The 15,364-nt window shown below is 39.2% G+C and overlaps 1 protein-coding gene across 1 annotated transcript in view; it reads right to left on the reverse strand.

Annotated features, from left to right (window-relative positions):
• UBXN2B (UBX domain protein 2B) overlaps positions 1-13,604 on the reverse strand; it is a 29,451-nt gene extending 15,847 nt beyond the window's left edge. The window contains exon 1 of the mRNA XM_023515440.1: positions 13,415-13,604. Within this exon, the coding sequence (XP_023371208.1) occupies positions 13,415-13,495 (81 nt within the window). The 5' untranslated portion in view covers positions 13,496-13,604. The remainder of the gene's footprint in view (positions 1-13,414) is intronic.
• Positions 13,605-15,364: the final 1,760 nt, after the last annotated feature.

Consider the following 15,364-nt stretch of genomic DNA (forward strand, 5'->3'; position numbering starts at 1 on the left):
TGGATAACAACTGAAATTTTCCCTAATATCCCTGTGGCTATTCAATTACAATTGTCATGACCACAATCTCAGGAGTTTCTTTCCCTATTCCAGCCTAAAAACCCCCCACAAACAAACAAACAAACAAACAAAAAAAACAAAGTGCTCCTTTTAGAAGCACAAAGATGAAAACTAACTCCATGGTTTCTTTCTTCAATAGAAAAAGAATAGGAAATTAAGGCAAAGTTAATTCCTTGAAAATTCTATTTTCAACTTTTGAAATATACACAAGAAAACAAAAATGAAACAAAAATTCTATCCTTAACTTCTTTACCCCCACCCCACTCCACTCACATAAAATAACTTCTTTTTTTTTTGACATGGGGGGGGTCTACGTTGCCCAAACTGGTCTTGAAATTACCAAGCTCAAGTGATCCTCCACTTTAGCCTTCCAAGCAGTTGGGATTATAAGTGCATGATAACCACAACTGGCTACTTTCTTATTTTTAACACTGCTATTCTGCTAGCAATCCAAATTATAAAAGGGCTTTGTAATCTAAAAGGACTGAATTCAAATACTAATTCAGGTACTTACTGTGTAACCTTGGGCAAATTATTTAATTTTTCTGAGCCTTAGTTCCCTCATTTTCAAATGTCTATAAAAAGTTACCCCAAAGGGTTGTTTGAAAGATTAAATAGGGTGGAGAGAATAAGATGTCCAAATAGAAACTTCCAGTGATCTTTCCTCTGCATGAACACCAAATTCAACAACTATCCACACAAGCACGCACCTCAGAACAAACAAATTCAGGTGAATGATTTTATTATGGTCTGGTTTTAACATTGTATCAAGGGAAGAGGTACTGAAGAAGGCAGAAAGGACAGTCTTATATCACCCACGCCACTCATCCCTCATCCCCTAGGAATGCTATGCCAGAGTACCAAGTGGAGAAACAATCTGTGCACCCAGTGAGGAGAGTGAAGTGATGGTGGGGCTCTGCATCGAAACCCATGGCCGTCTTGTCACAGGGGAACACAGCACAGGGCAGAATTCTGCTGCTTGCCCACAGAGGAAGCATTTACACCAGCCTGGCCAGAGACAAATTTAAGTTCTGGCCAGCCCAACCACTGGCAGACAGAATGCGGCCTGGGGCCTGCAATAAATTCATAAGGAGGTCAGGCCCCAAAGGCTATAGCTGTGCTGGCTCTAAACCAGTGGACTTGGGCTGCACTTGACTGAGTGAGACACCAGCAATAGTGGCCAAGCCAGTGCTTATCCTCCCAACTATAGGCAGTATAGCTCAAGGACTCAAGTGGACTTGGGGTACACTTAATCCAGTGAGGCACCAGCAATAGTGGCCAAGCCAGTGCTTATCCTCCCAACTACAGGCAGTATGGCTCAAGGACTCAAGTGGACTTGGGGTACACTTAACCCAGTGAGACACCAGCAGTGGTGGCCAAGCCAGTGCCTATCCCCCCAACTACAGGCAGTATGGCTCAAGCACTCTTCTTCCACTTGGGGAAAGGAAAGGGAAAAGTTTAGAGCACTTTGTTTTACAACTTGGATATCAGCTCAGCCACACTAAAATAAAGTACCAAGAAGGCCCCTGAGTTCAGGCCTTAGTTCCGGGAAGATGTTGCTAGATCTACCCAAGGCCAGAAAGAACCCTGCTGCTCTGAGGGAAGGACCTGGTCCTGGAAGGAGTCACCACCTGCTGACTAAGGAGCCTTTGGACTTTGAACAAACATCAGTGGTAACCAGGCCACATCGTCATGGGCTTTGGGTTAGACTGGGTGGCTTCAGGTGTGAGCTGGTGCTAGGGGTGCCCCATGTCACTCTTCCTCCAACTCCAGCAGCCTAGCACAACATGTGAAGGAAGAGAGTAGAAGACTTTGCCTGGTAATCCAAGGAATTCTCCTGTACCTTACTCAAGTCCACCAAGGTAGTATCACCAGGAGTCCGTAGAGTCACTACCAGGTCTGGGGCACTCCCTGTGCTGACAGACTCAGGTTACAATGCTCAGTTCCCTTTGAATTTGAAACCTGGAAAACTTTCTCAAGAAGAATTGTTGCAGTCACAAGTCCAGACTGCAACAATTAAAATAAATATCCAACTCTTAAATGCCCAGACATTGATGAACATAACCAAGCATCAGAAACACCCAAGAAAACATGACCACCAACAAACTAAATAAAGTACTGGTGACCAATCTCAGAGGGATAGAGATTTGTGACCTTTCAGAAAAGGATCCAAAATAGCTGTCCTGAAGAAGCTCCGTGAACTTCAAGATAACACAGAGAAGAATTCAGAAACCTATGAGAGAAATTTAATGAAGAAATTGAAATTAAAAAAAATGAGGCAGAAATTCTGGAGCTGAAGGATTCAACTAACAAACTGAGAAATATACCAGTCTCTTAACAGTGAGCCTGAAGATGGGTTATTTCAAAATACAGGATAAGAAGAGAAAAAAGAAAAAAGAAGAATGAAGCATGCCCATAAGATCTAGAAAACAGCTTCAAAAGGGCAAATCTAAGAGTTTAAAGAGGAGGTAGACAGAGACTGGGGTAGAAAGCTAATTCAAAGAACTAAAAACAGACAACTTTCTAAACCTAGAGAAAGATATCAACATTCAGGAATAAGAAGCTTACAGAACACCAAGATGATTTAACCCAAATAAGACTACCTCAAGGCATTTATTAGTGAAGCTCCCAAAGGTCACAAAGAAAAGGTTCTGAAGGAAATAAAAAAAAGAAATTACATACAAATGAACTCAGTCTGTCTAGCACCAGACTTCTCAGTGGAAACCTTCAGGCCAAGAGAAGGTGACAAGACATAGTCAAAATGATGAAGGAAGAAACCCTTCACCCTATCCTGTTATATACTACAAAAATATCCCTCACAGATTGAGTAGAAATAAGGACCTCCTGAGACAAATAAAAATCAAGGGATTTCATCAACACCTGACCTTTAGAAATGCTAAAAGGAGTTCTTCAACATGAAAGAAAGAACATTAATGAATAAAATCATCTGAAGCTATACAACTAACTAGAAATACTAAGTACTCAAATACACAATATTCTATTGCTGTGCTTGTGGTACAAAAACCACTTCTACATTGAGTGGAAAGACTGAAAAAAAAACTATCAAAGATAACTTTTTGAAAGACTGTATGAAAAGATATGGATGACAACAAAAAGTTAAAAAGCTGGAGGGACGGAGTTTGTTAGATTTCTCTTGGCTTGTTTGTAAGCAGAGTTGTGATATGTTTAAAATAATTGTCTTGTTTTTTTAGAGACAGGGTCTCAGCTCGAGTGCAGTGGCATCATCATAACTTACTATAACCTCAAACTCCTGGGCTTAAGCTGTCCTTTTGCCTCAGCCTCTGAAGTATCTGGGACTACAGATAGGTGCCATCTCCACATCTGGCTTATTTTTATTTTTTTTTTGTAGAAATGGGGTCTTGCTCTTAGTCAAGCAACCTTTGAACTCCTGATCTCAAGCAATTCTCCTGCTTCAACCTCCCAGAGTGCTAGGATTATAGGCTTGAACCACCACACCTGGCCTGGTTATGGTTTTTTTTTTTTTTTTTTTTGCAAGCTTCATGGTAACAGATAACATAAAAAACCAAGCGCAAAAAATTAAGACATATCACTTTTTAAGAGAAAATCACTTTTAACAAAGGAAGACAGGAAGAAGAAACAAAGAAAAAGAGGACCACAAAACAAATAGATATCAAGTAACATGGCAGCAGCAAGTGCTCACCTGTCAATAACAACACTGAATGTGAACGGACTAAACTCTCCAGTCAAAGACACAGAGTGGCTGAATGGATTAAAAAAAAGCTAATCATATGTTGTCTGCAAGGAACACACTTCACCTATAAAGATATATAGATTAAAAACAAAGGGATGGAAAAAGATGCTTCATGAAAATGGAAACTATAAAAGGGCAGAAGTAGCTATACTTCTATTAGATAAAATAGATCTCAAGACCAAAACTATTAAAAAAGGAGGAAGGAAGAGAGTAGAGGTGCCTTAAAAAAGGCTTGGCACCTGTAGCACAGTGGTTACAGTACCAGCCACATACACCAAGGCTGGCAGGTTCGAACCCAGCACAGGCCAGCTAAACAATGACAAGTACAACAAAAAATAGCCGAGTGTTTTGGTGGCCACCTGTAGTCCTGGCTACTTGGGAGGCTGAAGCAAGAGAATCGCTTAAGCCCGAGAGTTTGAGGTTGCTGTGAGCTGTGATACCATAGTATTCTACTAAGGGTGACAAAGTGAGAGTCTGTCTCAAAAACAAAAAACAAAAAAGCCAAACTATTAAAAGAGATAAAAAAGGTCATTATATAATATCAATGGGTCAATTCAGCAAGAGGATATAACAATTCTAAATATATATGCACCCAACACTGCAGAACCCAGATACATAAAGCAAATATCAGAGCTAAAAAGAAAGATCTCAATACAATAATTATTGAAGAAAAATAGATTTCATGACAAAAACTATAAAAAAAAGATAAAGAAGGTGATTAAGTAATGATAAAGGGGTCCAATTTGGCAAGAGGATATAACAATTCTAAATATATATGCACCCAACACTGGAGAACCCAGATACATAAAGCAAATATCAGAGATACAGAGAGAGAGAAATCCCAATACAATAATGATAGGAGACCTTAATAGTCCACTTTCAGCACTGGACGAATCATCCAGGCAGAAAATCAACAATGAAGCCCTGTGCTCATTGTGCATCACAGACCAAATGGACTCCAGAGATATTTATAGAACACTTCATCCACCGGCTGCAGAACACACACTCTCCTCAGCTCATGGACCATTCCCAAAGACACACCATGTATCAGGCCATAAAACCAGTCTGAAAAATTCAAAAAAGCTAAAGTTATACCAAATATTTTCTCTAACCACCAGGGAATAAAACCAGAAATCAGTAACAAGAGGAACACTGGGAAATATACAAACACAAAGAAATTAAACAATATGTTCCTGAATGATCACTGGGTTAATAAGGATATGAGGAAGGAAGTTTAAAAATTCCTCAAAACAAAAGAAAATGAAAACACTTCAAAACCTATGAAATATAGAAATACCAGTAAGAGGAAAGTTTATTGCAGTTAAGTGCCACATCAAAAAAGAAGAAAAGCTTTTGTGATGTAAGCTCAACAAAACAGTAAAAAAGCAACTAATGATACATCTCAAAGAACAAGAAAAACAAGAGCAAAGCAAACCCAGAGCTACAAGAAGGAAAAATAATGATCAGAGTAGAAATAAATGAAATTGAAACTAAAAAAATATACAAAAGCTCAACAAAATGACAAGTAGGGTTGCTAAGATGATAAAATTGACAAGTCTTCAGGCAGATTAAAAAAGTGAGAAGACTCAAATGAATAAAATCAGAGATGAAAAAGAAGACATTACAACTGATACTGTAGAAACACAAAGAGGGGTTAGAATACCATGAGGACCTCTACCACAACCAAGTGGAAAACCTGTAAGAAATGGATAAATTCCCAGACACATCCCACCTACCAAGACTGAGCCAAGAAGAAATCCAAAATCTGAATAAACCAATAACAAGTAATAAGATATTAATAGAAACAGTTAGAAAATTTCTCCCATCAAAAAGAAGCCCAGGACCTGATGGCTTCACTGTTGAATTCCACCAATTCAAAGAACTAATACCAATTCTATTGAAACTATTCCAAAAAATCGAAGAGAAAATACTCCCAAACTCACTTTAGGAGGCATTACCCTGATAGCAAAATCAGACAAAGACACAACAAAAAAATAAATTACAGGCCAGTATTTTTGATGAACATATATGCAAAAATCCTCAAGAAAATACCAGCAGCCCAAATTCACAACATATTAAAAACATTAGTCATCATGATCAAATGGGAATCATCCCAAATATGCAAGGATATTTCAATATATGCAAATTGATAAGTGTGCTACATTATCTCAACAGAATGAAGGACAAAAGACATATCATTTCAATTGATGCTGAAAAATCATTCAATAAAATTCAACATCTCATCATGTTAAAAAGTCTCAAAAATTGGGTACAGAAGGAATTAAGCTTAACACAATGAAAGCCGTACATAACAGACCCACAGCTTGAGTCATACAGAATGAGAAAAAACTGGAAGCCTTTCCTTTAAGAGCTGGAATAAAACAAGGATCCCCAGTCTCATAACTGTGACTAAACACAGTACTGAAGTTCTAGCTAGAGCAATCAAAAAAGTAAAGAAAGGGCACAAAAACTGGAAAGAAAAAAGTCAAATTATCCTTTTTTGCAGATGATATGATCTTACATCCAGAGAAACCTAAAGACTTCACCCCAAACCAATTACAACTAATAAATAAGTTCAGTAAAGTTGCAGGATACAAAATCAATATACAAAAATTAGTAGCACTTCTGTATGACAAGAGTGAACAATCTGAAGAAGAAACTAATCCCATTTACAATAGCCACAAATACAACAAAATACCAAGGAATAAACTTAACCAAGTGAAAGATCTCTACAATGAAAACTGTAAAACATGAATGAAAGAAATCCAAGAGGACACCAAAAAAGGTAAAGATATTCCCAGCTCATGGATTGGAAGAATCAATAGTTATTCTCATAACTACCCCAAACAATCTATAGGTTCGTTCAATGCAACTGCCATCAAAATACCAACTTCATTCCTCACAGAAACAGAAAAAAAAAATCCCAAAACATATATGGAATTATAAAAGACCCAGAATAGCCAAAGCCATCCTGAACAAAACCAGAAGAATCACATTACTTCAAATTATACTACAGAGCTGTAGTAACCCAAACAGCATGGTATTGACATAAAAACAGACACATAAATCAATGGAACAGAAAAGAGAACCCAGAAATATTATTAAATCCATACACCTACAGTGAATTTATCTTTGACAAAAATGCCCAAAACAGACAACGAGGATAGCACAGTCTCTTCAATAAATGGTCGTGGAAGAATGAACAACCATATGTAGAAGAATGAAACTCATCTACACAAAACTCAAATCAACATGGATTAAACACTTAAATCTAAGACCAAAACTATGAAACTACCAAAAGAAAACATTGGGAAAATGCTTCAGACTATTGTTGTGGGCAGGGGCTTTTTGAGTAATCTCCCCAAAGCACAGGTGCCAAAGTCAAACTGAACAAATGAGATCACATCAAGCTAAAAAGCTTCTGCAAAGGAGGGAAATAAAGAGACAACCCACAGAGTGTGAGAAAATACTTGCCCACTACCCATGTGGCAACAAAGGATTAATAACCAGAATGTGTAAGGAGCTCCAACAACTCAAGAAATGGAATAATCTAATTTAAAATGGGGCAAAGGATCTGAACAGATACTTCTCAAAAGAAGACATACAAATGGCCAACAGGTATGAGAAAAAACGCTCAACATTTTTAGTCGTCAGAGAAATGAAAATCAATGAGATATCATTTCATCCCAGTAAAAATGGTCTCATCAAAAAGACTGCCAATAACAAATACTGATGAGGACACAGAGAAAGGAGAACTCTGTACACAGCTGGCAATGATGTAAATTAGTGCAACTACTATGGAGAACAGTACTGAGCTTCCTCGGAAAACAGAAAATAGAATCAGCACGTGACCGTGCAGTCTCACCTTGCTGGGTCTGTATCTAAGGGAGGGGAATCAGCACATCAGAAAGACACCTGCACTCCCTGGTTTACAGCAGCACTACACACAACAGCCAAGATTTGGAATCAACCTAAGCCTCCCTCAACAGCTCAAGAAATCATGGTACATACAAGGGAATATTACAGCCACAAACAAGAACGGAATCCTGCTATTTGTAACAATCATGTAAAGTGAAGTAAACCAAGCACAGAAAGACAAATCTCGCTTTTTCTCACAGGTGGGAGTTAAATGTTCAGAACAATTGATCTCACACATAGAGACAGAGTAGAGTGATAGTTACCAGAGGCCAGGAAGGGTATTGTGGGGCAGAGGATAAAGAAGATATGCTTAATGGGTGCAAAAATATAGTTAGTTAGACATAGTGAACAGGATTTGATAGAAAAATAAAGTGAGTATTAGCAAGTTTGTGTATACTTTAAAATAACTAAAAGAGTAGTATGAAATGTCCCTAACTCAAAGAAATGATAAATGCCCAAAGTGACCAATACCCCAATTATCCTCATTTGATTAACCCATTGTTACCTGTATCAAAACATCACATGTACCTTCTTAAGACATGCATCTATTATGTACCCATAATAAAAATAAAATTTAAAATTGCAAAAAAGGAGATAAAACAATGTACATAAAGCACAATGCATGCGCTTGCCCATTAGAATATGCTATTAAATAGTTAGCAATGATTTTATCAGTGTTTCATTTTTCCCAAGATTCTTTTCTTCTTTCAATGTTATCTTTTTATCTGCTTATGATCCTTTATTATTCCATCTCAAGCAAATATGACCAAACTAAACCTCACTCAGCGACTGACAGAGGAGATATGACAGACTGGGGAAGAGGAGAGAGGGAAGAGACACTGACGTGTGGTCCAGAGTTTTCATAAATTTTACATCCCTACAACCTCTTCAAAATAGCATTCTTTTATAGATTTCCTGAGCCAATTATATTATTTCAGCTTTATGAATTACTTTTATATTATTGCTAGTCCCACCAATGAAAATGCTATCCATACTTCAGAGTTATCTCAGCTATCCTTCACAAAACCTTTTCTAATTTTCCTAAATATCTTTCTTTTTAAAATATTTATAGCAAAAGTTCAATGACATTTATACTGAACATTGTATTGTCATTACTTGTGTACTTTTTTGGTATTTTATCCCCTCTACTAGATTTTAAGTTTCCCAAATTATGTGTAATATAGTATTTAACAGCCAACAGATTCATATTGCATTATGTAGACTCCAATCATTAATACATAGTTGGATTTTTAAACCAAGGTTATGTTTGCTATACAGTTTTGTACCTTGTTTTTGCTTTGCTAAGATTTCAATACATGCTTTCAAATAATTTTCTTCTGTGAAATAAATTAACGGAAATAATGCCTTGCCACAGAATGTGGAACATGTGCTAACAAAACAAGAATGTGGGGAAAATGATATCAGAGAAGGGAGTCTACCTTGCTTCTTATGAACTTATGTACTTATGAACAGTACCTCATTAGACTAGAAGAAAATGAGGGATGTTTAGATGCCATGTGGTATCATACAGGATTTACATTGTTATAGCAGGTGACAGTACCCCAAAAGAGAAAATGGTAATTGAAATTGATAAAAATTAATTGAGATACTGGTCAAAACCAATACACGTGGAATCAAAACAAAATCTCAAAATGTAATTAAGAAGATATTTGAATAGGCTTGGCACCCATAGTACAGTGGTTGCGGCGCCGGCCACATATACCCAGACTGGCTGGTTCAAACCCACACTGGGCCTGCTACACAACAATGACAACTGTAAGAAAAATAGCTGGGCATTGTGATGGGTGCCATTGTCCCAGCTACTTGAGAGACTGAGGCAAGTGAATCACTTAAGCCCAAGAGTTTGAGGTTGCTGTGAGCTGTGATGCCACAGCACTCTACTGAAGGGAACATAGTGAGACTCTGTCTCAAAAAAAAGAAAAAGAAAAAAGATATTTGAATAATACAGAGAGAATAAAGTATGTTAAATACAGTACTGATAATCACCTATAGAATCTGAAATGTGAAAAAAGGAAGGCAAGAAAATCAAGTATACAGCAAAACATTAAAAGTACTAGAATTCTTAGCCTTAGAGCAGTTATTTCCACCTAGTGTGCCGTGAGAGGATCTGATGTGTGCCACGAGAATTTTTAGGGGCGGCGCCTGTGGCTCAAGGAGTAGGGCGATAGCCCTATATACCAGAGGTTGTGGGTTCAAACCTGGCCCCCATCCAAAACTGCAAAAAAAAAAAGAAAGAAAAATTTTAAAGATCATAACAAATTATTTTCAAAGGAAGTTTAAAGCACAGTAAATATCTTCTTTTTTTGATCAACATAATTTAGTGTGCTGTGGAAGTTTTACTATCGGTTTGAATGTCATGAGATAAAAAAGGCTGAAAAATACTGCCTTGACGGGTCAAATTCTAGAAGCTATAATAAAGGTTTATTAGAGAGTAACGACATCAGCATCACCTGCCAAACTATAAGAAATACATATGCTCAAGCCCCACTTCACATCTAAGGGATTAGTTAGGCTTTAGGGTAAGACCCAGCAAGCTGTGCTTTAACAAGCCTTCCAGGTGATTCTGATGCACACTAGGGTCGAGAACCAATGACCTGGAATAATGATATTCAACACGATTAAGATACTGTGGCAATACAGCATAAGACATTCTTACTCTTTTCTCATTTACAGTACCATGAAGCCCATCTTCTCATGCCCAACCTTAACCCCCAATAAGTACCGAAGTCATCCCTAATTCCACCCACCCCCGTTCTACCTCTATGGAAACAGAATTAAGAACAGAAACTTTTCTTTTCTTGACATTATTCTAGAGCAGTGGTTCTCAACCTTCCTAATGCCGCAACCCTTTAATACAGTTCTTCATGTTGAGGTGACCCCCAACCATAAAATTACTTTCGTTGCTACTTCATAACTGTAATTTTGCTACTGTTATGAATCGTAATATAAATATCTGATATGCAGGATGTATCTTCATTGTTACAAAAGGGTTGCAACCCATAGGCTGAGAACCACTATTCTAGAGGAAAATTGGGACTGAGTATACAATTAAATACCTTAAACAATGGTCAAACCTCACGTGTGTGGATGGACTGAGGGATGTCAGAAGAGTGACAATTCAGAAACACTAGGGAACCCTGAGGAGGTTTTAGGCTTAGTCTTGTCACTAACCATCCTTTTAACTTTCCCACTGGCCATTTCCCAATTTGGAGGGATGAAGGGAACCAGGAATACCTCTTAGTTTGATATTCAAATGAAATTCCCAGGCAACGCCTGTGGCTCAAGGAGTAGGGCGCCAACCCCCAAGTACCAGAGGTGATGGGTTCAAACCCGCCCTTGGCCAAAAACAAAAACAAAAAAACCTGCAAATGAAATTCCCAGGTCTGTAAATTTGTAAACTGGAGGGTCCCTACTGAGGAGCCTTCTGGGAAACAACTATGTATGTAGCTTTCCTCTGGTTGGACCTGGGACACTCGCCTCATTCAGGTACCAAGGAACCCCACATGCATGGCAGCTAAGATATACTTATTTAGGGTACTTTTGTTTGTTTCAATTAGCATCACGCCACCCTTTTTGTCACTAGGAAAGACCCTTAGAGCATGCTGTAAACAATGTGCCGAGTACCAGGCGGTCATTAACTAAGCTGTTGGTGAAGTAAGTATCTACTTCTGCAAAAACTGCCCCGAGTAAAAAAACTGCCCTGAGTAACTCATAAACATGTCCAGATTAAATGATAAGAAGATAATCTTTAAATAATCCAAGAAACCACTTGAGAAGAACATTATCAATTCTTTTAAACCCTTCATACATACTTTATTTCTTGATATGTCCTCACTTTGGTTGTTTTCGAGTTTCACTGTAAGTTCTTCACATTCATATTAAATTCTAAGGGAAAGATTATCAATACTTAAACATTGTATTTGATATACCAAATCACACTCCTAAAGGCAATCAATTATCTTCCTACTGACCTATCAGAAGTAGATAGGAGATGGAAAAAAAAAAAACACCCTGTCTTCTAAGTAATAATGGAAACTAAGTCATTCTCACAATCAGCAACACCTACCAGCATACACAGGTACCTCCAACCATTAATTAACCACTGATTCTCTGTATTCAATCTGTAAACAATGTGCCAAGTATCAGGTGGTCATTAACTAAGCTGTTCTCACTTTTCGCATAAAAAGAAATGGATTTAAATGAGGGAAAGGGTATTAAGTTACACAGTACTATATTAACTTTAATGGCATTAGAATGGACTAAGCAAAGGAAGTTACAGCATCTTTCTCCTTTGTGGAAAAGAAACCAAATATTCACCAAGCAAGTACTGAGCCAGGGTAATACTAAAATTGGGCACAGGCCTTTTACAGACATTGTTTAATTCTTACACATGTACCTTTGCCATCCTGCAAATGAAGATGCTGAGAATCAAAAAGGTTAACACATTTTTCCTAAGTTCACGCAAGTACTAACGGCACGCCCAAGCAGCAAACCAAATTGTTCTGACCACTAAATCCATTTTCCCCCTACACCTCTGGCTACCTCTTAAGTGATGCTGGTCCACAACATAAAAGATAAGGTTGATAATAGTTTCTTATTCTTTGCTTCTCTTTACTATGACTGAATCAACTATGGGCACTGGAACTATTTTACACGAGTTCACTTTCTAAATTTACACTGATCTCTCCAATCTCCAAATTCTTCATTTGGGTGCCTTATTTTGGCCCAATCACACCCTATCTTAAAAAGGTATGCTAAATGCATTCACATCCTGTATCACAAAACAAAAGAAACACTCCCCCCATAACAAAAAAAAGCTGTAGGATTTCAAAAGGTAGAAATGGTTTCTACACTTCTGTATACTTCAACACAAGCACCAACTGCGGATTTGATGGGCCATTTATTTCTGCATTCCCAGAGCTTAACAGTATGTTACTGAGACAGGTGATGACTACACATTTTGTTCAAGTAAGTAGAAAGTGTGGCTGTAAAACAGAACTGTTCTGCCCAAGTTTATGGATTCAGTCTCATTTATTTTTTAATTATAGCTCCTTACAAATATGTACCTGTTTGATTTTAACAATTATCTTATAAAGTGACAGAAAGAAAAACCTAAAAGGAGCAAAGTGGTGTTTGGTATCTAACAGAACCGGATTTGGTGCACTCGTATTTAACTAAGAAATGTTAGTGTGCTATAAGTTTACAAAGTATTCCACGTTTCCTACGTGCAATGTTTATGGCTTTAACTCACCTCTTTAAAACAGAAAAGATACTTGATAAAAAAAAAAAAAAGTATCTCTTTTTTGTATTGAGATAATCAAGTCAGGAACAAACTGGCACTAATGACAGTACTTTTTAAGGGACTGCCTACCTACAGCCACATCAAAGAGACATAAACAGTCTACCCCCAACCAACCCCGCGAAGTGCCATTCTAAATGAACAGAGGCTTTTTACATCCCACTTGGGCCGGCGCAGAAACAAGCCACAGACGCTGAAGACTCCGGCACCTGACTCCAGGACCACCACCCCGCCGCGCGCCCACCTGGGCAGACTGGCGGGCCCAGGGTCACAAGTCTCCTCAAGACCGGGTCCAGGAAAAGCTTCGCGGGGCCCAGAGGCGCCCCCCATTTGCGTCCGCCTGCGCTGACTGCCGCGCCCCCTCCCTGGGCTGCGACCCGCACCTGCAAGTCCCGCGCGCTCGGGGGCCGCGGCACCGAGGACCTCCGCTCCTGCTCGCCAGACTCGCCGCCACCCTCCGCCATCTTCCGCCGACTCGCGGCACCTGCCGTAGACACCTTTCCGCAACTTCCGGGTCGGTTGCCTGGAAACCGGGGGGCGGGGCTCGGCGAGGCGCCTGCGCGCCTGGGCTCCCGGAACTTTCCGCCGGGTTACGGTGCCGTCCCACCTGTCGGGTTTCTTTTATTTCTTTGCAGGAAGGTATCCCAGAGAGTCTTCCTCCCTGGGAATGTATGTGTAAGTTGCATTTTCCTTCTTCCACACGTTTGAAGGCGCTATCGGTCGCTCTAAGGGGGCAGCATGGACTTGGAGGGTCATTGGACATGGTAATGTAAAGGTCCTCTGGGATGTTTTATGTGATGAAAATGGCCACTTCCCCGTCTAGTCTAGGTTAGATTCTCTCTTCTTTCCTGTCTGGGACTGGGTGGTAGGTACATCGCCCCCACAGGATGAGTCGGTACTGAGGGTGAAGGCCGCCTTCAACGCTGTGTGCAAGCAGAGCCCGAGACAGTCAAGCGCTCTGCTTTCCCTGCAATAATTAAAACTCCTGTCTTATCCCAGGCACTTTTATGCCCCAGAAATGCAAAGGTCAAGAGAAATAGACCTGGTCATTATGGAACTCGCAATCTAGCAGGGAAAAGAGAGCAGCGAATGGATAATATAATGCAGTTTGCAGTAGAGCTTCGCAGAGGAGGACTGTGGGGCGAGAGGGAATATTATGTCGGTGCCTGCTGTGTGCATCATGCTAGGTGCTGGATTTCAGAGCTTGCCACTCCAAGGTTTGGCATCATAATTATTTTGGGCTAAAGGCCCTTGAAAAACAGGTGCAAGAAGAGCCCTTTGACCTATTTTTTCCCCCGTTAATGGAAAAAACTTTAAAATTCTGTAAAATAATTTGAAGAGATTTATTCTGAGCTAAATATATGCAACCCCAGCCCAGAACACATCGTTTCAAGAAGTCATGAGAAAATATACCCTAGGCAGCCAGTTTACAATCTGGTTTCATATATTTATGGAGAGAAGCATTATAGGTAAAATCATAATACATGGAAGATAGACGTTGGCTCACGTTGAAAAGGCGGGACATCTTGAAATGGAATGGATGGTTTTTACGGATTTTTTTAAGTTGGCATTTGGTTGAAAGAGTTGAGCTTTGTCTGAAGACCTGGAGTCTGTAGAAAGGCATGCTTGAGTTAAGACGGGGGTGGGGGTGGGGTGGGGGGGTGGGTGTCTGCTAGAATGCTTGAGTTAAGAGACGGGATCTTCCATTTGTCAGTGATGCTATGCAAGATGCAGGTTGGACAGCTAGCCACGTTATACTCCGTTAATAAAAACCTGGATAATGAGATCCTTATCGTTTGTAATCATAACTCACTCACCAGGCAAATTTTTAGGAATTTGGGCAAGAGGAAAAAAAAAAAGGTCAGAGTTCAGTCCTTATTCCTAAAAGCAGGAAATGAAACTTGCATGTGAAAGATGCTCTCCCTGTGCCAGGAGGAAAGATAACTTTTATTACAAGAAATGGAGACATAAAATGGAGAAATCTGTACAATTGTTGTTAAACTAATCCATATTTTCCCAGTTGTTTTTCCATGAATGCCTCTCTGTTCAACTACTGTCTAAGCACCTAGGCCTGGTCACTTCTTTGGATTTTCATTTTCCCATGAGGATGCCCATGTATGTGTAACATTTTGTTAAATAAAATTTGTATGCTTTTTCTCCTGTTCATTTCTTTTATGTCACTTTAATTCTTGGGCCCAGTTTGAGACAGTATAGGAGAAAATTTTCTTCATTTGCAATGCATTCCATGTGTAATTCCATACATCTCTCGGTCAGGTAAGTGTTGTTATGTAGGTACATGAGTCACTACAAAAGTTTGAGTTGCTGTGTTATGG

The sequence above is a fragment of the Otolemur garnettii genome, unplaced genomic scaffold (genome assembly GCF_000181295.1).
Source record: "Otolemur garnettii isolate 467f Iridium unplaced genomic scaffold, OtoGar3 scaffold00071, whole genome shotgun sequence".
Classification (NCBI taxonomy): domain Eukaryota; kingdom Metazoa; phylum Chordata; class Mammalia; order Primates; family Galagidae; genus Otolemur; species Otolemur garnettii.